Source organism: Carassius auratus, unplaced genomic scaffold, assembly GCF_003368295.1.
Source record: "Carassius auratus strain Wakin unplaced genomic scaffold, ASM336829v1 scaf_tig00216618, whole genome shotgun sequence".
Taxonomy (NCBI): Eukaryota; Metazoa; Chordata; class Actinopteri; order Cypriniformes; family Cyprinidae; genus Carassius; species Carassius auratus.
In genome coordinates, this window is record NW_020528664.1 from 372,329 (window position 1) to 397,726 (window position 25,398).

Below are 25,398 nucleotides of genomic sequence, written 5' to 3' on the forward strand. Positions count from 1 at the left end.
TTGGCAATACAAATGTACAGTTTTTGTCATGCCAATAAAGCTCACCTAAATTGAAAATTGAAATTGAAATAAGTCATTATAATCAGTAACTATGTCCCCACTGGATGCAGCAAATGCCTCCTTAATAATGGGTTTTATTGATTTACACACCCTTGAGGTATTCAGCCAATCACAAAGCACTGGATAGCTGGCCAATCAGAGCACACCTTGCTTTTCAGAACAATGAGCTTTGTAAAAAATGTATGCTTGTCAGAAGACAGGACATAGAGGAAAAATAATAATGTTCAGTATTTTGAAAATAATGAATTAGGGTCAAACACTACCAGACATTTAAGTTGTACCGATCACAACAAACTCATGCAGAAACATGCGCCTTGTGGTTGAGACGCATGAGAAATGAAAACGTTGTAAAATCGGCTGAATATATCAAACATGTTAGATATCCTTCGACTGGATGGAATCCAGAAAAAAAAGGGTGTCTGTAACCATCATACACACTTTCCCTGGTATGTAAGTCAACGTAACACATTTTTGAAAATAAGATTGATGCTCGTGCTAACAACTAATTTTTGGCCTGAAGAGTCTGTCTGAAACATGTTTAGTGAGTCAGCCCTCTTTTTCACCAGGGAGGTCAAATATTTCCCTGGCTTACTGTCCAAGTTTAAATCCCCTCACACATTCAGTTTCCATTTTAAAACTATCGGTTGATTGATCATTTATCGGTCAGTATGTTGCAACCTTGTTATCAGTTTTGGTAAAATGGGTTGACCTTTGCTCCTCTATATACAGTATATTAAACATATTTCACATGACATGACAGGACCATTTATCTTTCAGTTCATTTCTTAACCTTTTCATTTCATATAGTTGTTCAAGTCTTTCCTTGAGCTCCTGAACTTGTTGTTCTTTTCCCTTTCTTAAATGTATCAAATCTTTTTCTTGTTTTCTGGCTTCATCTTGATGTTTCTTCATCACCTTCTCTATTTGTTCTTCATATTTCTGTTTCATTTCATCACACTCTCTTTCTTTTCTGTCTATTCTTTCTCTCTCCTCTCTTTCTCTTCTCTTGATCTCCTCCTCATGCTCTTGTTTCAGATCTTCTATCATTTTCTCCCATCTCTTTCTCTTCTCCACGCGTCTCTCTTCATCCTCTCGTTTCCTTCTCCTCCACTCCTCTTTTCTCTCTTGCTCCAGCTGCTTATAATGTCTCTCCATTTCATTTATATTCTCTTTATATTCTCTTTCTCTCTGTTCTTTCTCCCTCTTCAGTTTCTCTCTCTCCTCCTCTATCATCTGTTCTTCTTCTTCTCTGTTGTTTTCAAATTTCTTCTTTATCTTCTCCAGTTCTTCTTCTTTTTTTCTCAGTTGTTTCTTGTGTCTCTCTTTTGTCTCTCTTTCCTCTTCCTCTTGTTCTCTCATCTGTCTGTTCTTCTCTTCTTCCCATTCTCTCTGCTGTTGTTTAATTTCCTCTTGAGCCTCTTTGTCACTTTCAGTCTCTTTTATTTTTCTCTCCCATTCCTCTCTCTCTTTCTCTTCTTGTTCCGTCCTCATTTGTTCCTCGAAATCTCTCTTTTTTATTTCCTCTTCCTGTTTTTTTCTTAACATTGTCATGATGTTTTCATGATCATTTTTCATATTTTCTTGATCTTGTTTATATTCTTCTTCTCTCTTTCCAACTTCTTCTTCTTTTTCTTTTATCTGTTTTTCATACTGTATTCTCTGATTTTCCATCTCTCTCTTCATCTCCTCTATTATTTGATCATATTCAGCTCTTTGTTTTTTTTCCTCTTCTTCTGATCGTTTCTGATCCTCCATCATCTCTAGTTTCTCCTGATCTGATTTTTCTTTCTCCTCAAACTCTCTCCTGAGTGTTTCCTCTTGTTCTCTGAACTTGTTCTTCAGTCTCTCACTTTCCTCATCTTTCCTTTGTTTCTTCTCTTCCAGTCTCTCTCCAATGTTTCTAATTTCCATGTCATATTTGGCTTTAAATTTTTCAATTTGAAACAGATTTTTTCTTTTATTCTCTTCTAGCATTTCCATTCTCTGTTCAGTGGAGATCACTCCCTTTTCAAACATCTCATTAGTGAAATATTGGCCCTGATTGGACTTAATCTCTTCTATCATATTTAACAGATGAATAACTTGTGTCTGATCTTGTGCTTCTTTGTTGTTAAAAACCAGGAATCTGTTTCCACAATCTCTCATCAGTGTCTTGAGTTCAGCATTTTTACATTTGTCTGCATATTGCTCTATTGTTTGTCCTTTCAGATGATCTCCTCTTGTGAGGAGAACAATGCAGAAATCTGCTGCTTTTGAGCCAAAGATCATCTTGATCATGTCTAAAGTGTCTCCCTCCTCTGCAGTGATTTTTCCCACACTCAGCACAATGATGAAGGCATGTGGTCCAGGTGCTGACAGTGAAAAACACTTCATTATTTCTTCCTGCACTTGTTCTTTTGTCAGTGTTGTGTCAAAGAGTCCTGGAGTATCAATAACAGATACTGACTGACCATCAACTTCACCAACTCCCTTCTGACAAACAGTGGTCACCAAACGGGAACTGGCTTCACTGTGAAACTCATCCTTTCTGAGGATAGTGTTTCCTGTTGCAGACTTTCCACTTCCTGTCCTCCCAAACAGCAAGATTCTCAAACATGATGAATCTTCATCATCTGAAAATGACAAAATAAATGAGATATTAGGAATTGATGAGTGTTAAATGAGTGGTAAGTATTTGCAGAAGTAAATCTGTGTGTGTTGGTAAAACTGTATTACATTTCCTGTTTTTTTTTATAGTAATAAATAAATAAATACATTTATAGATTAAAATTGTATATATAAAAAAGCAAATCTTCTCTGCCCCATTAAGGTGTAACATAGCTGTAACACATCAGTGCATCTCGTCTGCAATACAACGAGCTGCTGCACACTAATTCAAGACCTTTTTAAGCCAATAGGTTCTCACATGCTCCAGAGCCACCTCTTGGTTATTATATTGAGCTATTTCTCATATTTTGTTGATGAGCTTAAGTGGCCAAGCACACACAAAATAATGTAAAAATTGCCATCCTGACGAGTATCCTCATGAGCACAATCGGTTTTGTCGTAAGTAAATGTAAATGTTTAGAAAGAAAACGCATGTGTATAAGTATTGAGTCCATGCATTAGGACTTGTGAGAGCAAAGTAGCGTAAGGGGCCTTTTTGCATGCACAAGCTCTTTATTTCAAACATAGATTTGCAGCAAGCACGCTCATTATAGATTTTTCATAGATGTACACTAAAGGTCACAATACAATACAATTCACAATAAAATACAAAATGGAGTCTTCCAAGTTCTTCCACTTCTTTAAAAGTGGAAAATAAAGGAAATATTGGGTCCATTCAATCGTGAGACATATAGAGGAAGGAGAGTTCCCCCTCCTTCTTAAAACAACTATTTCAAGTGATTTTGCTATGAATGGAAGGATAGAGATCTTTAGCTCTCTATAAGTTAAGTGTTTAATGTAGTTTTTTTACACTAGCCTGCTTGAATGCAGTGGGAAAAGTGCTTGCAGTGGGGAAAATGTTGATGATGTGTGTCAATGCTGGTAAGAGTGTAGGAGAGATTGTTTAGAGAAGGTGTGAGGGGGAGTGGTCTAGTGGGCATGTTGTAGGATGGCTGGAGAGGAGAAGTTTAGATACTTCTGCCTCTGTAAGGGGACAGAAGGAGAAGAGGGAAGTTTTAGGTGTGGATGTGGTTGGTTTGATAACTTGTGTGTGTGGAACTGAGAACTGACTGCTGATTGTTCTAGTTTTGTTTGTGAAGAATGTGGGGAAATCATCAGCTGTTATAAAGTGGTGGGAGGTGGTGGAAGGGGACAAAGTAGAGAACAGAATGTTTTGAAGAGGGAAGAGCCATTTTCTCTCTGCTGCCCTGAGTTTAGACTGATGCTAACAAAGAACATTGGATAACCAGGGGTTAGAAGGGGCAGCTCATACTGGCCTAGAGAAGAGAGGACATAAATCATCTAGACAAGAAGTTAGAGCATAAAATGTTAGTTGCTGCATTTACATCAAGAGATGAGATTTTGAAGGTGAGCAAAGAAAGGTAGACACAACAGAGGAAAGATGGGAGCGTGAAAGGGTGTAGGTTTAATCTGAAAGTAACAGGTAGAAGGGTTGGTGGCACACAGGTAGGAAAATGTAGGTTACATATAATGAAGAAATAGTAAGAGATGTGTAGGGGTTTGTTGTCTGCAATACAATCGTGTGTGTAAATTAAGTCAGGCTGGTTGCCTGAATTGTGAGTGCTTGTAGGGGTAAGCATTAGATATCAACTTAAACTGGAAGTGAATGGAATTCTGCTACACAAGGATTGTCCAGATGAATGTTTAAGTCACCAAAGACTAAAAATGGACAGCCATCCTCCGGGAATGAGGACAGCAGCCCATCCAGCTCCTCTAGGACAGTTCCTAGTTGACCAGTAGGACACCATGCTGGAAAATGGATCCCAGGCGGCCATGGTAGAGTAGGGGGCTCTAGAGGACATGACAGAACAGGTAGCTCAGGGAGCAATGGCAGATTAGACAGTTCAGGAGGCCACGGCAAAGCAGGGAACTCAGAACCACTCAGTCTGGCCACTTCAGCTGAGAATTGGAGGCCCTCCATAGGCCAAACTCTGGGACTGGAACCCTCTCTGGTCTAAAGTCGGGGACAGAAGCCCTCAATGGGCTAAACTCGGGCATAGGAGCCCTCACTGGGCTTAACTCTGGGACAAGAACCCTTACTGGGCTTACCTTGGGGACAGGAGCCCTCACTGGGATTAACTTGGGGAATGGAGCATGTGGAAGCCAGTGTAAGGACCTGAGAACTAGTGAGATATGCTCAGATTTTTCTGGTTCTAGTCAGAATCCTGGCAGCAGCATTCCGAATGAGCTGCAGCTGTCTAATGGTCTTCTTTGGGAAGGCCGGTGAGGAGACCATTGCAATAGTCAACTCTGCTGGTGATAAAGGCATGAACAAGTTTCTCCAAGTCTTGACTGGAAACAAAACATCTAATTCTTGCTATGTTTTTTTTTAGATGATGGTATGCTGATTTAGTTACTGCTTACTGTGACTACTGAAACTAAGGTCTGTCTCTAGAATCACATCAAGATTCCTGACTTTAGTTGTTAGACCCCTAGAGTCAATGTATGCATTCACCTTGAGAACTTCATCTTTATTTCCAAATGCAATGACTTCAGTTTTCTGCTTGTTTAACTGAAGAAAGCTTTGGCACATCCAACTGTTAATTTCGTCAATGCAATAGCAGAGGGAGTGAACAACAGGTAGGCTTGTGTGAGCCGCAGCCAGTGGGCTTAATATCAGGGCGGCTGGCAGGCTTAACTGTTGAACAGCAGGTGGGCTTGTGGGAGCCATAGCCACTGGGCTGAAGAGAGCTGCAGCCAGCAGGTTTGAATGTGGAACTGCCAGCGGAAGGGTTCCAGATCAGGTTCGGTGGCTCTCCAGACACTGGATGAGCGCTTCCTTCGAGTCAGGGTTGGTGGTGTCTGAGAACTCCATTCGTAGATGGTACGTCATCCCGAGCCGGAAAAGAGTAAAAAAATGTTTCCCCATCAAGGGAGCTGGCGAGGGCGAGCGGCAGGAATGCTATCACATGGATGATAGGGTCGGGGCTCGCCTGAGCCATGGCAATGAACCTTGATCATTCTTCCATTTGGGTGGTGAGAAACGGATGGGAAAAAAAGTGATTTCAAACAATCACTTCTTATTCTGCAGGATCTATCTGCCACTTTTGACACTTAATCATCAGATGCTTCTGTCTACACACTCCTCACCAGGCATCACAGGGATTCCACTAAGCTGGTTTTAAACCTATCTTACTGGTATCCAAAATGCGTCATCTGGTCTCTGGGGTTCCTCAAGGATCAGTCCTTGGACCCCTCTCCTCTTCTACATATACACTACATCACTGGGTTCCATCATACCTTATACAGGCACATGTCCTCTCCTAACATTGCTATGCTAATGACATGCAGCTATTCTTATTATTCTTATTTATTTATTTTGCACATTGATTTCAAAATTAGCTGGTTATGGTTTTGACTTACTGTTTATGTGTTGAACCTCAGGAGTTTCCATATTAAGTTCATTAAATTTATGCATTTCAGTCTCCTCTTCTTCTCTTCTTTGTCTTTCCTGTTGTTTCTGTTTCTCCCATTCCTTTCGTTCTCTCTTCAGATCCTCTCGTATCTTTCTCTCTTGTGCCTCTATATATTTAATATCTATTTTATATTGATCTTCAGCATTTATATATTCCTGTTCTCTTCTCTTTGTCTCTTTGTCATGATTTTGTCTTTCTTTCTCCATCATTTTCTTCATTCTTTTTCTCTCTTCTTCATATTTGATCTGAAGATCTTTTTTCTCTCTGTATCTTCTTTCTCTCTCTCGTTTCAGTTTCTGATAATATTCATCCCATGTTTCCTTTTCTATCTTTCTTCTTCTCTCATCCACTTCTTCTCTTCTATTTCTTTCTTCTTCATGATTTCGTCTTTCTTCATCCATCATCATCTTCATTCTCTCTTTCTCTTCTTTGTATTTGGACAGAAAAACCTCTTTTTCTCTTTGCATTCTCTCTTCTACCAATTTAATTTTCTGATTACATTCATCCCATGTTGCCTGCTCTTTCTTTCTCCATTTATCATCCTCTTCTTCTCTTCTTTGTCTTTCCTGTTGTTTCTGTTTCTCCCATTCCTCTCTTTCTCTCTTCAGCTCCTCTCGTATCTTTTTCTCTTGTTCTTCTCTTTCTTTGATGTCTCTTTTATATCGTTCTTCTCTCTCAATAAATTCTTCTTCTATTCTCTTTCTCTCTTTCTCATGATTCTGTCTTTTTTCCTCTATCTTCATCTTCATCTTATTTTTCTCTTCTTCATGTTTGTTTATCAGTTCTTCTCTTTCTCTGTTCACTTGCTCCACTTTCTCCATCAATATGCTCTTCTGTTGTTCTTGTAGTTCTCTCTCCATCACTCTGAACATCTTACACGAGTAGTAACTCCCTCCGTTTGTCTTCACCATGTTGTCTATCTTCTGCAGTAGATCAGTCACCTGTGTTCGGTCTCTAGTCTCTTTATTATTGAACACATGATATCTGTTTTCACACACACCAATCAGCTGTTTTAAAGCAGATCCAGATTTCCCCAGATACTGTTCAATGGTTTTGTCATTCAGATCATCTCCTCTGGTGAAGAGCACCATCGTGTACTTTAAAGAGTTTTCACCAAACGTCTCTTGGATGATCTTCACTGATTTTTCCTCCTCTTGAGTGAATCGTTGTCCTAAATTAAGCACAATGATGAACACATGTGGTCCAGGCAGGATCATGGGGATGCAGTTTCTCATTTCTCTCTGGGTTTCTTCATTACTGAGTTCAGTATCAAACAGTCCTGGAGTGTCGATCACAGTAATGTGTCTGCTGTTGATTTCAGCTGTCTTTTTCTGACACTCTTTAGTAATAGACTCATGAGCTGCTTCAGCTTTAAACATGACACTTCCTAAGATGGTGTTTCCAGTTGAACTCTTGCCAACTCCAGTTTTTCCCAGCAACACAATCCTTAGTTCATATTCTTTGTCTCTTGAATCTAAAGATGAATCAAATTAAAATTAAAAACAATATTAAATTTCAAGTGGAAGTTGTCAAGTATCCAGTTCGTCATATTATATATATTAGAATATTATGTGTAATTTATACTAAAGCTTTGTGTCCTGATCATAATTTTTTTTTCCGAATTATGCATATAACATTGTTTTCTATCAAATTAAATTTAAACTTAAATTAAATGTATTAAATTTATGCACTTAGCAGACGCTTTAATCCAAAGCGACTTACAGTGCATTCAGGCTATCAATTTTTGCATATCATGTGTTTCCAGGGAATCGAACCCCCAACCTTGTGCTTGACAGTGCAGTGCTCTACCACTTGAGCTACAGAAACACACCTGTGCAGACTTTAGCAATTTATCATTACCTTGTGATTGAAACCATGTTTCTAAAGGATACATTCTCCTTTTAATTTCTTCGAATTTCAGTACTTTTTCCATCTGTGTCTCCATCAATGTGTCTGTGGAGAAATAATCACCACTATTTTCTTCAACCATCTGCTTTAATTTCTCCATCAACACAGATACTTGTGTGTTTGGACCAATGAAATGATGTCGTCCTCCAAATCTCTCAATGACAGACTGTGTTTCTTCATTTAGTTCTGCAGTCTGATGATCTGAATCCTGCTTTATGAGGATCATGATGTGTTTGTTGATTCTTGAGCTGAATATCCTCTGGATCCTCTCAGTTTCTGATTTGTTTTCATCAGTAATTGGAGCATCAGGAATGATGAAGATGAACACATGAACTCCAGGATGACAGAGAGACACACAGCGGTGAGTCTGACGCATCACTTCCTCCTCTGAGAGCTGAGTGTTGAACAGAGCTGGAAGCTCCACCAGACTTATCAGACGTCCATCAAGCTCCACGTCTCTCCTCACACACTCTGAGCTCAGCTCTGATCTGCTCTCGCTCTGCTTCAGGATCAGGTTTGATATGAAGGATATTAATTCTCTGTTACTCCCACACACAACCAGATTCAGCTTCACACCCTCTGAAAAACAAAGGAATAAACTAGTTTAACAATGTGATTTTAAATTTGATCAGTGCTGCATTTGTATCATGTTGGAATAATGGTAATCATCACTGCACAGTAATTTACTAGTTTTCAACTAGTAAAATCCTTTCACGTCTTTTATGCCTATTTATAAAAGTATTCTTTATTCAGAGAAATATATGAATCCACTCACCCAGTGTCTTGATCTTATTCTGTAACTCTTTGACTTCATTATCTCTCATTCTCAGTTGCTCCTCTAGTTCATGTCTGACTCTCTTCTCTGGAGCGCTTATGTGCATCTGAAGAGAGTAGGGTTCAGTCTTCATGCTGTCAATACGATCAAACAGGTCTGATATTTTTTCTGAGATTCGCTGGTCCTTTAACCCCATCACACTGTACCAGCTCCCATAGAGACTGTTATAGACTCTGACACTTTGGTCAAGTTCGGTAATGAAAAGCACCATGAAGTGCTCATTAGAGTTAAGTATTCCTTTAATCTTCTCCATTTCTGCTCTGTCTTCATTATTAAGTGGACAGACAGGAGAAACGAGGATGAAAAGATGAACTCCAGGATCACAAAGAGACAGACAGTGGAGAGTTTCCCGCAACACTTCCTCCTCTGAGAGCCGAGTGAGAGCTGGAAGCTCTATAACACTGATCTGCCGTCCATGAATCTTGCCCTCTTTCTTCACACACACTTTACTCATCTCTTTCTGAGATTTAATTGTTATCCCTCTAAACATTTTAGACACAGAGTTCTTGAGTGTTGGATTATATCCACACAGCACAATGTTCAGCTTTGTTTTTACAGTAGTTGTCACTGAAATCAAGATTTAGAGACAGTAGACTCAGATCAGTTTTGGTACCAAATGAACACTTCCTTAACAACAAAAATATTAGGTAACACTTTATATTAACTTTCATCAATGAATCATTAGCAAACAGTATATAATACTTAACATATTATTAGTTCATATATATTCACATATCTACAATTAATGTGCTTGTTAATGTATTAAACATTAACAAATAATTAAAATCTAATGTAAATTAAATAAAAAAGATCATCAAACTTCTACTTTATATGATCATGCAAATTGTGAAAATCTACAAATTATTTAAATAGATTTCATACAATTATTTAAAGCTTCTGTTAATGCACAACACCTCTGCTGCGGTTGAGGAATTATATATGAGTATGGTTAGGGTCAGTTAAGGTCAATTCCGTTCATACAAATCAAAACTTTTAGCTGAAATATCCACAGAATAATAATTAATCAAATAAAATATGAGCGTGCAGTTCAATCAGATGCACATGAAAGTTGTGTTCGTTACTATAGCAATTGCAGAGTATTCTTTCATAATCATCCTAGGTCCAATTTGTGTAATATCAAAATAAAGTGATGCATGATAAAGACATCCAGCACTCTGATGCTGATGCTGTTGATTCCCAAAATAACAATTGTGTAATTATTGTCAGTTAAATATACTAAAAACAAACTTTTAGGAGTTATGAATATCAGTCCCTCCATGATTTAGCGATTGCTGAATTTATCACAAAATCAAGCAAATGCCACAATTTTTGCAAAAGCTTGCAAATTTTCGTAATGGCCGGAGATTTCTGGCAGTCATTGCTAAGCGCATTCAGTCAAACATGGTTGTTTCTCAGTTCCAAAAATGGAATTAACAGCCTTGTATTCTCATCATGACCGATTGACAAGAGCTAGATTGGATAAACAAACTGAAAGCAGAAAACCGAAAGTGGAACAAATCTGTGCTACTCGTTTGGGCTACACAGCGCAGACTGTTTATCTGCTTAGGCCGAAGCCCGTTATATACTGCGTTACTGTTATACACAGCCTGGGAGATACAGTGAAGAAAGCAGTAGAATTCACCACAGAATCAATAATATCTCTGTGAAATCTTGTGAGAAGCTTTCAAATTCGGTGCTGAATTTCTTTAAAGCTGATATCAGAACAAACACCATTGATGTGGAAACCAGGAAAACATTGCTAAATAAACACAAATCACCACCACTATTTACCTTGGATTTAACATAGTAAAACTACAGGAACAACTTGTGGCAGAAATGGTTTAAGTGATTTTAAATTCTTCACGCAACGTTTCCCAACACTTCAAAGCTTTAAGTATTACCAAATTTGAAAGTTATTTTTAATGTGAAAATATTTGTTCATCCTTCATAGGTTGCCCCCATCTATAAAACTAAAGTTTCATAATGTAGGTATCACGGAATCACCAGCGCCACCAGCCAAACCCACCTTCCTACACCCATTCACAATCACATGATTACTAATTGCGAACACCTGAATCCACATACCGCATCATTCAATACACTTACCAGGGTCATTCATCAGCTAGTCTCAAGGTTACAAGCTACTCAAAGTAGATCCCTTGCCAACCTGTCAGCCTGTCGATCCCGGAATCTTCAGCTATCTATTGCTTATCTGGTGAAAATCAGATAAACCCTCTAGGACAAGTCTGGAAAATTATGTTTTTTCATAGATTTTAAAATATTGGTGATCATGAGCCAAGGAATCAGAATAATTTTGTGTAAACTTTATTTTTATTTATTTTAAGTTGCTAATACAAAGAGGTTGCTAGTATAAAAATATATAAAGGGTTTGAGTAAGAGGCTCAAACTTGCAATGGTTAATGCTGAAACTCTTCTCTAACTGTATACTAACTTTCATAACCTTCCCACAAGGGGTTATATAGGCTACCAAAGAATTTATGAGGAGAAGAAGAAAAATACCTTATGTGCTTGGCCCCTAAATATAGCTGCAAGCAGCAATTAACAACAGAAATAGAATGAGGATATAAGCATGGCAGGGAGGATCAGACCAAAGACAAAGAGAAATTTGGTGAAAACTGGACGAACAGATTAGGAGGAGTTTGAAAAAGTATGTATTCAATGGAAATAAAAATGGCGTACAGGAAGTTCAGCTGATTATGGAGCAATGGATCATTTTGGAGAATTCTAAATGGTAGGAAAATGTTCATGATGGAAAATGACACATGATGCAGTCGAATCGGCTTAAGTGGGAATCAGAGGGAAAAACATATTTTGTTTCTAGCCCTTCTAGTGACACTAGAGTGATTGAGTTAGAGACTCCAAATTTGATATGGTTACACCTGAGCCTGTCCTCTGTATGTGTCCCCAATTTCATAACTTTCGTGCTAGCAGTTCGATGGGCTGCCGTAGACTTCTACAGTCAAGTTAAGTCAAGTCAAATTTATGAAGTCTGTATCCAGATGCATACTTTGTCTTTTTGTTTAAAAATATCTTATTTGTTAATTTAGTTTAGTTTGTTTGTTTATTTGTTTATTTCTCATTTATAAAAATATTAGAAGCTTTGTTAAAACAGATTACAAAATTGCAAATTAACCATTAAACGACATCATTCATAGGAAAACTCTTAGAGGCATTATTCTAAAAAAAAGAATTTTGACAAACCTCCTCCATCATTTGCTGTTTGTGTGCTTTCATTGGGTTCAGAATCATCTTTGTCGTCTCCTCTGATTGAACCTCCTGATCTGCTCATATCTCCATCCACTGATGATCCATCATCCTCATGCATGTCACAGATGAGAAATTCTTTGTGCTCTTTCTTGAGTATCTCCTCTATTCTTCTGAACAACTCAGATCGCCATCCTGGGTTTGTTGTATCAAAGTGTAGATTTCCTCCTCCACACTCCTTTATTAAATCATGAATAACCTTATTCCATATCACAGAAGTCATTTTGGATGTGCGCGGCTCTTCATCAGTCGTCAGCACTATAGTGTGTTTCATGGCCTGGTAACTGAAGTGGTTCAGCACACATTTCACTCTGTGTTTGTCATTCTCACTGAAGTCTTTATACTGCAGTACAAGTACAAACACATGAGGTCCTGGAGCAGACAGAGACACACACTCTCTCACTCCCTGAGTGATCCGATGCTGCGAGAGATTTGGCTCGAGCAGGTGAGTGTTGATGACTGTGATGTGTCTCCCCTCCACCTCTCCACTGATTTTCATACTGTGCTGCTGAAAATAGAATGGAGCTTCTCTGTTAAACGCTTCTGTACCCACTGTAATGTTTCCCACTCGGCTGTTTTCTGATCCATTCTTTCCAATCAGCACAATCCTCAGATCATCCACTGAAAAAGTGTATGGACAGAAACAAAGAAAAAACACACACATTCAGTTTTTATGTTTTATAGGGACATTCTATAGATGTGATGATATTAAAGTGAACCTTATGTTGTGGAGACCACACAGACATACATTCTTCATAGGTGTAATGGTTTTTCTACTGAACAAACTGTACTTTATATTTCCCCTAAGCCAGGGGTTTTCAACTTGTGGGACACCTTTAAATGGAAAAACTTCTGCATGTAATAACCTAGAACACTGTCTAAGACTTGATGGCTGTTCTGTCAATTCTTCGTCATCAGTTAGGAACTCAGGTGTGTTGTTTGATAGCAATATTTCCTTTGAAAAACATGTTTATAGCTTTTGTAAAACCACATTTTTAAATATTAAAAGTATATCAAAATGATGACCTATGCTCTCAATGTCAAATGCAGAAATGTTAATCCATGCATTTATGACCTCAAGGTTAGATTATTGTAATGCTTTATTGGGTGGTTGTTCTGCACGCTTGGTAAACAAACTACAGCTAGTCCAAAATGCAGCAGCAAGAGTTCTTACTAGAACCAGGAAGTATGACCATATTAGCCCTGTCCTGTCAACACTTCACTAGCTCCCTATCAAACATCGTATAGATTTTAAAATATTGCTTATTACTTATAAAGCCCTGAATGGTTTAGCACCTCAGTGTTTGAATTAACTTGTTACGCTCCACTCGCATTTGGTTTTCATTGATCTGTGCACATTGGAGTACTGAGCACGTGTTGGTTGTTGTGCTCATTATCTTCTCTCTGTCTCTAGTTTACTTACTCTGCTCGCAGGTTGCTGTGATTGGCCGATTAAGGCATTAAGGTGCCGCTTGAGAGTCAATTGAAGGCTACCCAGCTGGTTAAATAGTGGCGTGTTCATTCATGCTTTTTCTCCGGAGCGAATCGAGCTCTTTGTAGCTAAATGAGTTTTCTGTAATGAAGGGAGTTTTTGTGTACATTTCTGTCCGTGAATTGAGCTGTGTGCTATATGCTTTGTTTTTTTGTTTTTTTTGTTGTGCTCTAACATGGGCGAGATTAGTTTGATGTGTTGTTTACCTTCTCATTTGCTCAGAGATATTGGTTAAAAAGTGACATTTTGGGAAGAGAACGCAGGTTAGTATATCGCGATATACACTGCACCCATACAAGATGATTGTTTAGACACACCAGGTAAGAAGTGAGCGCCATCCCTTGTATTTCTGCTTTTGTTAGGTAGTTTAGTTAGGGTGCCGGATGCACCGAAGATTTCGGTTTCTGTTCTACATCTTTGTTTTGGTTAGATTAGGTTTAGATTAAGGATTGTTTTGTTCTTTCCTTTGGCGCCGCGTTTGTTCTTTATCCATTTATTGTTTTTGTTTTTTGTTTTTTTGCTTACATTATCACATTGTACAAAGCTCAGCTTGTACACATGTTGTTTTGACTGGGTCCAGTGGCCTTTCGGCTTGTTGTGAATGTCTTTCATGTCTGTCATTCTTCCACCATACCCCCACCTTCAGAAGTATGTTAATATATAAATGTTGCGGTACATGCCCTAGACCTTTTCAAGTTCGTAACAGAGCTCTTGTTACATTATAGCTATCTCTTTAACATGGCTTACACATAACACACTAATATATTTCTAATATTCAAATCTGTTAAAGGATTGTTAGGCTGCAACCGGATCCGGGGAAACTTCCCATAGCACACAATGTACTTGTTACATCATTAGAAGAATGGTGTAACGATACAAACTTCCTAATCATCGGGAAGAAGGAGGCGGGAACCGGCGCACAATCAAAATACTTTAATAATTCAAAAATAAACAAAACAGCGCGTCAGCCCCTCACGGTGACTGACGCGCACAAATAAAAGCCAAAACATAAAATATTGTCCAGGCCTGGTCCTCTCTCGTCCTTCACTATAGTCGCTCCAGTTTTATATCCTTCCATCTCCTACGTGGGACTCGATACTGGCGGTGTGGCGCAGGTGTAGCTCATCTCCAATCACTACACCTGGCCTCACTCCTCGTTCCCACGCCTCTCGGCCCCGCCCCACTCGCCACAAATGGTATCTAGGATTATATTAGTCTGTTATTAGTCCATTCTTATTCTGAGGTCACCATAGCCACTGGATGCAGTCCATGTCCAGATGGCGGATCAACACCTAGAGATGACCTCTACAGTCCTGAATGTCAGCGGAGACCAGGACAACTAGATGAGTCCCAGAGAAAGTTCCCCAGCGAACACCTTGTCTCGGACAGAACCAGATGAGTCCTCTGCACAATCTGACTTTGTTGCATCCTAGAATTAAACTGCTGGTTTCGTCTGGCTAGAGGAGAACGACACACTATTTCCCCCTTTAATACTGTAAAGCTGCTTTGACACAATTTGTAAACAGTAAACAGTGTTGAGCAAGTTACTCTGAAAATGTAATCAAACTACTGATTACTGATTACTCCTTTTTAAATTGGTAGTTAGTTACATTACCAGTTACATTATTATTATTTTTAATCTGGAACTTCCCTTCAAAGTACTGTATACAGAGTTACTGTGTGATTTTACTAATATAATGTATAAATTAGTGTAGCGGTGTAGAAACACACCTGCTACATAAACGCCAATGAGATATCAGCTATGACAGACCAGAATTTTATTTATTTATTTATTTATTTATGATAACTTATGTCAACCATTTCCATATTATGAAGAAATTATACGTTCATTAGACTTGTGATTTAGCCAGAAAGCTTTATAAAATATATAGTTCAGTCATGAAACTCTAGATAGCGCTAGCTTTCTGGGTGTTAACAAAACTGATGATATTCAGAGAGTTGGCAAAAGCTGATTGGTTCATGCTGCATATGCAGCCAATGACTGCAAGGCATTCACTTGAGATTCCTGCAGTGCGCTTTCAGTTATCTTAAACCCTTCATCTTCCCCAGCTCCACCTGTATAGATCTGCTATGGGGTTATTTTATATGCTATTTGTTCAGCAGCAGTATGTCTTAAATACTTAAATACAGCACCGTATCTCTGTATGCATTGGCCATAACAGGTTCCTGTACTTGCTTGCAACAGCAGCAGTAATCTACAACTCAGAAATTAAGCAGCACCACAGCAGATCTGTTCCACCAAGACCAAATTAACCAAAGAGTTGTCATCATTGAACTGGTTTTATTTGATGTAAAAAGGGCATCTTGGACATTTTGAGAGGACAGGGCAGGACGTAGCCAGAATATTTTCATAGTGGTGGTCCATCTGGTGTTGCAGAATCTGTTTTAAGGGGAGTTTGAGCAGGAAATAAGTAGACTCAGCACAGCCTTTAAGTAATTTCCTTGATCTGGTTGCCATGAAAACCTTACGTGCTTACTGTTGCTCTATATTGTCATAAAATGAATACTTGAATGCAATGAGAGGGGTACTATTATAGAAAAGCTAAAATGTTATTTAAATGGTAACTAAATAAACAACTGCTCATCCCCAGAAAATGATTTGTTAAATCAGTCATCTGGTTCATGCTGGTTCAAGCTGGAGTTGGTCCATTAACAAGTCTGTCTTTGATAATTGTTTAAAAGACTTGATGCTTGTTAGTTCGTGTCATAACGATAGTGAAACAGAAATATGTTGTTCCATTAAACTTTTGTATTGCATCATGAACAATAATCTGCAAGAGTCTTAAATTTCTGGATTTTTTTTTAAAATAGTGTTTTAGATTCTGCTGCGAGAGTCTTCAAAGATTGCCTCTGAGTGTGGGAGCCATTGCCCATCATTTGCACTTCCTGTCATGGCAACCACTATCCTGTGTGTGTAGGCAGCACACAATTCTCCAGATCCTCCTGAAACAACAGTGCCACTGCTGCTCCCTCCAAGGTGGTGGATTCCTTGCGATTGCCTTTCATGGCCATGGAAGCTGTCCCTGAACTCTCTGCCTGATGTTACCTCTCTGTGCTCTCTATTCCAGTTTTGCTTGCTCCAGCATGGTGGTCTTTTGCTTGGCCTGATTCACCATGGTGGTTTACAGTTCCACCTAATCCAGCAAACCTATCACGTCATCACAATTTCCCCATCCAGCCAGGCACATCAGGCCGTCCCAAGCCCTGGGCACGAATTTAGCCTAATGCATTTCACATAGACTGCTAGTTTCACTTTCACTTTCACTTTAAATAAAATTGTGTATGCTTGTCACTTTTAAATAAATGTTGTTGACAGTGCATTCCCCTGTAATATATATATACACACAATTTGGATTTAATCCAAATTATGCATATGCTAAGTGAGCAATCAAGATCATGCAACAGAAGAGCCCTCTCTCTCTCTTTTCTTACCAGCAAGTAACTAGGAAGTTTAGCTCTATTTACGTGGTCAATTTTAAATATTTTGAAAAAATATTTGTAAATGCATTTGGCTCAAATTGAGGACGTTGAATTCAAATCATTTTATCAGAGTGTAATAATCTGGTAAACTATGATAATAATATGTATTTGAAGCAAAAATGTTGCAGCATATTGAATTGCAATAATTGAATAAAAGGCAGTTTTTGCATTTTAATGCATTGTATTTTCAAGGATTGCATTTTGCAAAAAGTAAACATTGCACAGAAGTTAACATTATTTTTAGATCATTATTATTATTAGCAGTATTGGGCGTAACACATTACAAGTAATGTGAGTCACGTAATCAGATTATTTTTTCAAGCAACTTACTTTTACATTTTCAAGAAAATATCTGAGTTACTTTTTCAAAAAAGTAACGCCAGTTACTTTGTTTTGCCATTTATTGACTGAAAAGTCTCCTGTCCCCATATCGGGAGAAATCGGCAGTACAGAAGCATTGTGGGCTGTGTGAACATGATGTATTTCTAGAGTAAACGTGAATTAAATTTATTCATTCTTAATATTTTTGTATTAAAGCAATACTGTAATAATGCATTGCTTTCAAAAGTAACTTTTCCCAACACTGATTATTAGATTATCCCAAAGTCCATTTTGTTTAAAAACATCACCTACAATATTTAACGGTCCATTTGGACCATTTGATTTAAGACAGCCACTTTTAAAAATGCAGTGGTTCAAATTCAGCTGAATATTCAACTTTATAAATCTGGGAACTGCAGGAATAGCAGAAGTGAACAGACTGCTATTCTAATACCAAAGGTGGAATTTTTAAGTATGAGATTTAAATGAAGGGTTTGAGCTACTACAATCACGTGTACATTTTCTTCACAAATAAATGTGCATACTTTAACCGCGCAGTAGCCTATATGAATGCAAACTGAACATTTGAACATACCCTATATCCTACTTTTCTTATGTTAAAAGATAGTAGGCTATCACATTTTAAATTTAAAATCACTGACAGAAACAGCCGGCTCTCGTGCCATTTCTTTTGCATTTAAGTAAACTTGTGTATAGCCTACTTTTCCTGGCTTTAACCCTAGCCAAAAAGCCATGTGTGTACTGTGCCACGCAGTAGACTTTATATGCGCATTTATGGTGAAATCAGTATATTTGCATTCTACTCAGCGCGTGGGAACTCGTCTCGCTCTGCATCTGCACCAACGCTTCGCCAAACCGCTTCCGCCTGCAGGGGGATGCTTTACCTGCAGAGGGGGGCACCGCATACGCACTGCAAACCCGTTTATTTCCATTCAGTGGCCCACTTTTATTGTTTGTTTGTTTGTTTACCGAGAGGGACAATAATGGCGTTGCAGAGGGACACAACACATTGTGAAGTAAACTACAAAAGATATCCCGATCAAGGAGTGAGTTTGTGTTGATGCGTTTGCGTCACTATAAACTCAAATTAAAATTAATTCTGCATTTTGATTCTTCTTATTAACATTAATTACTAAAACTGAAACTCAAAATAAAATATATAAAAACAAACTAAAGCTAACAAAATTACTAATGAACTGAAATGTAGCAATTTTGAAAAAGACGAAGATAAATAAATGAAAATAATAGCGTTGGTCTAGATAACCGATTTGATGTGTCTATTGCAAATTTTTATATTTATAAATATGTATGTGAGATCTAGCCTTTTACAGGTTATTAGTTTGTTCCTGGTATTCAAGAATGCATTTAAACAATCATTTAATAAAAAGAAGTAGACCGTTGCCAGAAATTACTGAGGAGACGTTGATGCATAATGCTTCCTTGATTCCTGAACCTGATGCTATCGCAAAACCAACGACTTGAAATCAAAATCAAAAAGAAAAATAATGAAAGGCGAGAACTTCCTCGAGGTCTTGCCCTTTAATCGGACCGCGACTTCAGCCGAGGGAGCTTTTTCTCGTAGCGTTATAAAATACATTTTTACATGGTCACAAAAACTAGGAGACTGTATTCTTCCAGTCAATTTCACTATATTTAAAAGTAAACTATTGCCTACTGTTGGCCAGTGTTTCATAAATGATTGAGAAAGGATTCTTACCTGAACCTGACGCCATCTCAACACCTTCACCTTGAAATCAAAATCGAAAGAAAACCAGTCACAGAAGAGAGACCCTCACGTGCCCCACCTCCAGAGGCTGAAGAAGAGAAAAAAACATTTGATTGAATCAAGTATGCAGCTTGTAATTATGTATTCTAGTTCTGTCCGTAAAGTCCATTATTATTTTATTTTCCTCTTTTAAACCAGAAGTGAAAAACGGAAGACGCAGGTTCTTCTTTAGCTGTTTTGACCAGTGGTTCGTGAGGTAAAGAAGATGACACGCGAACAAAATGCTGAGTTTTGACACCTGTTTAATTCTACCCCAATCCCAAGTAGTCTAACATTTAAGCAACATGCAAAATGCCCATTCTAGTGTAAAAACAGGAGAATGGGCAAATACATGCCATCCAATCAAATCAGCTCATCTTTTGCAGACAAAACTGACTGCCTTCATACAAGCAGCGTGAATATGAGTACTATTCTGCTTTAGCAAATCGAACAGCTGTTCAACGTATCTTTTAATGCAAATATATATATATATATATATATATATATATATATATATATATATATATATATATATATATGGTAATTTAGTAATTGGTAGTCTGACTTCCAGGTTGTTCCAGCCTTGATGCCTATTTTTCCCACACAGCACATGTGGGTCTTTCTTCATAAATGAAACAATATAGCTGATTTTATAACTTAGGAAGGGAATTATATCTCCTGCGAGAGGATTTTGCAGTGTGTACATGAAAAAACATAAGTTTTCTAAAGCATGCGCTCCCTAAAAAGCTGTCACACGTCTTAGCTGACCGCGATCTCACCAAGTTTCTTTATAATCAATGAATCTCTCTATACTGCACAATTAATCTTTCACTTACATCGTTATAATAAGATGGTTCTCAAGCTTGCAGAACTGAGAACTGGACACAAACTCCAGCGTTTATGCGTTGACTCGATCTTAACTTAAACGCCTCTTATTGGTCATTGCATTCAATAAATCAACAGAAATCTCTGTGATTGGCTGCAGTGCTCAACGCTGTAAAAACATGTTGTAAATTGAAATGTTACGCTCTCCTGAGTGCAAAAACAATTACACTCTGGGTAGTTTGCCAGATCTGTATTATTATTACATCTTCAACTGAAGGTGTTCACTCCTGTAAAACCAGGCCTGAAGGGATTATATTTGGAGGTCCTTGGCATCAAACTGTTGGGAAGCCCGTTCTCTATCTCTCATAGCTAAACACAAAGACATAGCAGCTTTATCAATAAAATAGTTTAAGGAAAGCTAGTCATACACAAACAATTCACATTCACATCCACTATCTTCAGCTATCTCTTGAAAGGTCAAATTGAGCTTTAATCCAGTTAAACTTCAGCTGTCATGCATGGCTTCGGGTTGGTTCCTGAGGTGCTGGTCTTGGTGACTGTCACATCATCTGTGCTCTGTTGATGCATCAGTCACTGTCTGGATGTACTCTTGCAAGTCTGTAAGTGCCCGCCTGTCTGAACATGTCCTGCGGTGCTGAGATAGCATCGTCTGGCTATACTGTGATCTGCTCTTGAACCGGTTTGCCAAGTTGAAGCAGTGGTTGCTTGCTGGATGAGCATAACAGAGATGTTGATGGATCTGCATCCGCTCGGTAGCAGGTTATCCTGTGCAGTGTGCAGAGAGAGTCCTGGGGGAAAACAACAACACAAAGAGTGTGCAGTTTATCTCAGAAGCACGTGAAAAGTTGTGTTCGCTGCTATTACAACAATTTCAGAATCATAATCGGTTCAATCGATCAATATTCAAGTGATACATGATTAAGACAGCCAGTGCTCTGATGATGCTGAAGTGGATCCAAACTGTAATTGTCTGTTGAACAAACTAACTGCTGTTGTCAAATGGAAACCTACAGACAACGTCTCTTTGGGTTAAAGTGTTTACAGATGAATTTATCTGTATTTCAGCTGATGAGATACTGTAAAATAACCTGATCTATGATGATTTTAAACCAGTGAACCACATAAACATTTGGAAAGCAACGTTTTCTTTAAAAAAAAAAAAGAGCTTTGTGTAACAGGTATGGAAAGTAATGTTCATTTCATATGTAGAATTACACAAAAACTGTTCAAGATGTATACCTGGATATGTCTGTCTGTGTGTGCACTTTCCCCGTTAAATTTCTGATGGCAAAATTGGTCTCAATTTCCTGTCTTTGCACCTCCTCTTCCCTTTCGGCGCTGTCTGTACATGGGAGAGGTGGGTTTTCATTGGCTCTGATCAATCCAATTTCATCTTTGCTTTAAAAATCACTTTTATACTTGTATACTCTATTTAAGTCATATATTATTTTACATGCATATTTGATTATTTCTATATTTTCACTTAGTTAAATCAGTTTTCTGTGGATCAATGCACTTGAAGCACATGCTAATTGTGTTGCACTTGACATTCATTTAACAGAAAAGACAGGGGCGAAAACACAGTGTAAAAGACTTGTGTACTGTAATTTGTTTTTTAGATTAAGTACCGTAATCACGACTGTGCTGAAATCTTCTAGTTTCCCACTAAAACCTGCCATGTCTTTGCTTAACATACTCTCACGTGGAAACACTGAAGAGAAAGCTCTGACTTATCCTATGTGATCCCTGTATACTTTACAGAATAATGTAGAAGTAAACGAATGAAGTAATTAAGATATATGAATGAGAAATATTGTTTAAAAACGTGCTTGACGGCTGAACGATATTTAACTGATGATACACTTCAGTTTTAGTTCAAGCATATTAATAACATTGTTAAGTTCATTTGTACAACAACTTGTTTTTTATTTTCATCCTGTAACCTACTGTAATTGTTACAGGTCTCTCCACTAGTGTTGATGACGTTGATGAGGTTTCTGACAGATATAAGTTTTGCCTTTGTCTTACTGAATGTGGTACCCCTTCAGCTTTATTATGTTAGTTGGCTCTTTTGATTACTGCCAGTTTAAGTTCTAACTGTTTAAGTTTAAGTTCAGTTTAAGTTCTAAAATGAAAAATAATATTTTAATGTGTAAATAAGGGGTGGAATCATAGTGATGATGATTTGCTCCCAACACAGAAGTGCAGTGTGAGAGTTTAATGTCCTGTTTCTGTATAAATGAAAAGGGAAGTCAGGACAAAGTGGTTATGAAGATATTTAGAAAGGAACTGTACGTGTGTATCACCAAATACAAGAGTAGTGTAGAAACACTATTATTAAACAACTGAAAGCGAAGCAACCTCGGGTCTTGTGAATTGGATAAGGAAAGAAGAGAGTGTTGGCGTCATTGGAAATCATGGACAGTTTGTCGAAACTGTTGAACAATAGCGCTCACACACAGAGTGATTTGAATATTCCCTGCATGTGAACCCTTCAGAAGAGTTGTGTCTACTTCCTCAGTATGACGAGCGCGATACCTTTCACTCCGCTGCACGAGGCTGAATCCAGCTTCTTATTCACATGCATTTGGCTAAAAAATGCATTTCTATATAAAAACTGTAATTAGTAGTATCTTCCCACTATACTTTCTGATATCATCTCATAAAAGATGATCTTGTGTTGTAACCAGTGTGGAGTCTAGCTTGGAAGGGGGGTCTCATAATAACAGTGATGTTAGATGACCTTTCGGATGTGTTTAATTATAAAACCCTTTTTAATCTATTATAACATTAAAGTAATTTCATGTTTTATCTAAACATTAAGACAGCCCCTCCAATTCTAGCCAAATTAAAGATACTTTTTGTGTGAATTTGCATGTTATAATGTAAGCATCATTAATGACTTGTGTTTAATGAAAAAAAAAAGATTGATTAGTCGTATGATGCTTTTTTTTAAAGATCATTATTTTGTGTAATGAAAATGGTGACATGCTTTAACCTCCTACGACCTGGCGTCCACATATGTGGACATCACATTTTTAGTTGTGTGCACCATAAAACTTAATTCTGTGTAACTGGAACCTGTTGTACACAAACATGGACACTTACACTGCCATCCGGTGGGGTCAGAAGAGAAAAACACTTTACACAGAAATTCCAAGATGGCGGCGAACACATCTGAAAAGTCAGGCAGCCACACCAGACCAAAACGTCCACAAGGTAAAAAATCTAATAAAATTTAATTGTTGATTCTTGTTAAGTTATGCATAATGGTGTTGTATGATTAATATGGCATGAAAATTTGACAAATTTTTGTAACAGTAAAGATTTACTATTTCGCTAAACTTGAAGTACACATATGTGGACAGTGGGACTTAACTTTGTTGAAAATGTAAAAATGTTAGCAAAAAATTTAACTGTGAAAACATAGTTTGTGAATAATTTGTTAGAAAACATCAATTTACAATAATTTACAACAGTATAAATTGACATTGCACATGTGATAAATTACTTTACATTGATTTTTAGTCTTTGAAAATGTAAAAATGTTAGCAAAAATGTAGTCTGGGAAGAATTAGTTAGAAAACATCATTTTACAATAGTTTACAACAGTATAAATTGACATTGCATGTGTGAAATAACTTTACATTGATGTTTAGTCATTGAAAATGTAAAAATGTTAGCAAAATTGTAGTTTGGGAAGAATTTGATAGAAAATATAAATTTACAATAGTTTACAACAGTATAAATCGACATTGCATGTGTGAAATAAATTTACATTGATTTTTATTTGTTGAAAATGTAAAAATGTTAGCCAAAGTGTAGTTTGGGAAGAATTTGATAGAAAATATAAATTTACAATAGTTTGCAACAGTATAAATTGAAGTTGCATGTGTGATAAATAACTCTACATTGATTTTTTATTCGCTGAAAATGTAAAAACTTTAGCAAAAAATTTAGTTTGGGAAGAATTTTTAGAAAACATCAATTTACAATAGTTTACAACAGTACAAATTGACGTTGCATGTATGATAAATAACTTTACATTGAATTTTATTTTATTTTTCTCCTGATATCATTTTCAGGGTGTATTCCTCTTTCAAAGGCACTGGAATTAGTTTTGGAGTCAATTGCTGGGGACAACTCAGAGGTAGAGGACTTGTCTGACATTGACGACCCCGTAGAGGATGTTGATTACCATCCTCCACAACAGGAGCCAAGCAGCAGTGAGGAGGAGAGTAGTGGGGATGAAGACCCCACTCCACAGTCCACTGAGGCCAGCCGGGGACGTAAACGTCTCCGTGGTGAAACTTATGGTTATCGTTCAGACCATAGCATTGCCATTTTGCGCACTCCCAGACGTCAGACGTCAGACTCAGCAGCTTGAGTCTGATGGCTCAAATGATGACCCTGAAGAGCCAACACCAGGACCAAGCTTTCAAAGACAACCAATGCAAGGATGAGGAGTGCGCTGGAGGGCTGCTCAATTGACCCCAAACCTAGCCAGTTTGAGCCTGAGGAGTAAACTGAGCTCGACAGAGAAGGCTGGACCCCACTGGACTATGTAAACCAGTATATTGATAAAGATTTAATGAAACTGATTGTATACTGCTCCAATGCTACAGTACTAGCTAGGAGTGGGTACCCACTCAACACATCAGTTGGGCTGTTATGTGATATGACAGCTTGTTTCTTACAAATGGTGTTTTTCCAGATCCATGTTCACAAGCTGAAACATTTATATATGCAACAGTAACAATAAAAAATGTTCAGGTACAGTACCCAGGATTTAAATAAAAGAGATTTGCACTTTGTTACACAATGGTGTCTTGATTGTTTTCTGTGAATACAGACCAAGTGTCCACATACACTCAAAAAAAAAAGTTGTTGAATGAACTTAAAAAAATTTGAGTAAACTTTTCCACGAAATTGAATTACATTTTCCAAACAATATCGAATTAGTTTGAAATTATTTGTTGTAATCTTGTTGTGTAAACTTAAATTATTTTAGTCAAGACAACAAGAAGAAAATTGGTCCATTCTACTAGATAATGTTTAGCCATGCCTAATAGAGAAAGTTGTGTCAGGTTAACTACTCTGAATTTTGTCATGCCTACTATATAAAATAATGCTATGTTAACTACATTCAATTTGGTCATGTCTACTATATCTAACAATGCAATGTCAACTACAAACATTTTTGTACTGCATACAAGAAACAATTTAAATCATTACACTTTTCTAACTTGATTCTACAGTTACTTCCAAATGAAAGTGAAAT

At 37.6% G+C, this 25,398-nt stretch overlaps 2 protein-coding genes across 2 annotated transcripts; both read right to left on the bottom strand.

Moving 5' to 3' along the window:
* Positions 1 to 169: 169 nt before the first annotated feature.
* LOC113098720 (GTPase IMAP family member 8-like) lies at positions 170 to 9,406 on the bottom strand. Its single transcript, XM_026263758.1, has 6 exons — positions 8,827 to 9,406; positions 8,004 to 8,630; positions 6,854 to 7,617; positions 4,777 to 4,843; positions 1,859 to 2,672; positions 170 to 1,597 (listed from the first exon to the last, which is right to left on the bottom strand). The coding sequence occupies exons 1-6, from the start codon at positions 9,374 to 9,376 to the stop codon at positions 805 to 807; spliced, it is 3,615 nt and encodes a 1,204-aa protein (XP_026119543.1). The 5' UTR covers positions 9,377 to 9,406; the 3' UTR covers positions 170 to 804.
* Positions 9,407 to 9,481: 75 nt separating this feature from the next.
* On the bottom strand, positions 9,482 to 19,558 carry LOC113098721 (GTPase IMAP family member 7-like). The gene is made up of 3 exons (XM_026263759.1): positions 19,224 to 19,558; positions 12,109 to 12,792; positions 9,482 to 9,513 (listed from the first exon to the last, which is right to left on the bottom strand). The coding sequence occupies exons 1-3, from the start codon at positions 19,237 to 19,239 to the stop codon at positions 9,482 to 9,484; spliced, it is 732 nt and encodes a 243-aa protein (XP_026119544.1). The 5' UTR covers positions 19,240 to 19,558.
* Positions 19,559 to 25,398: the final 5,840 nt, after the last annotated feature.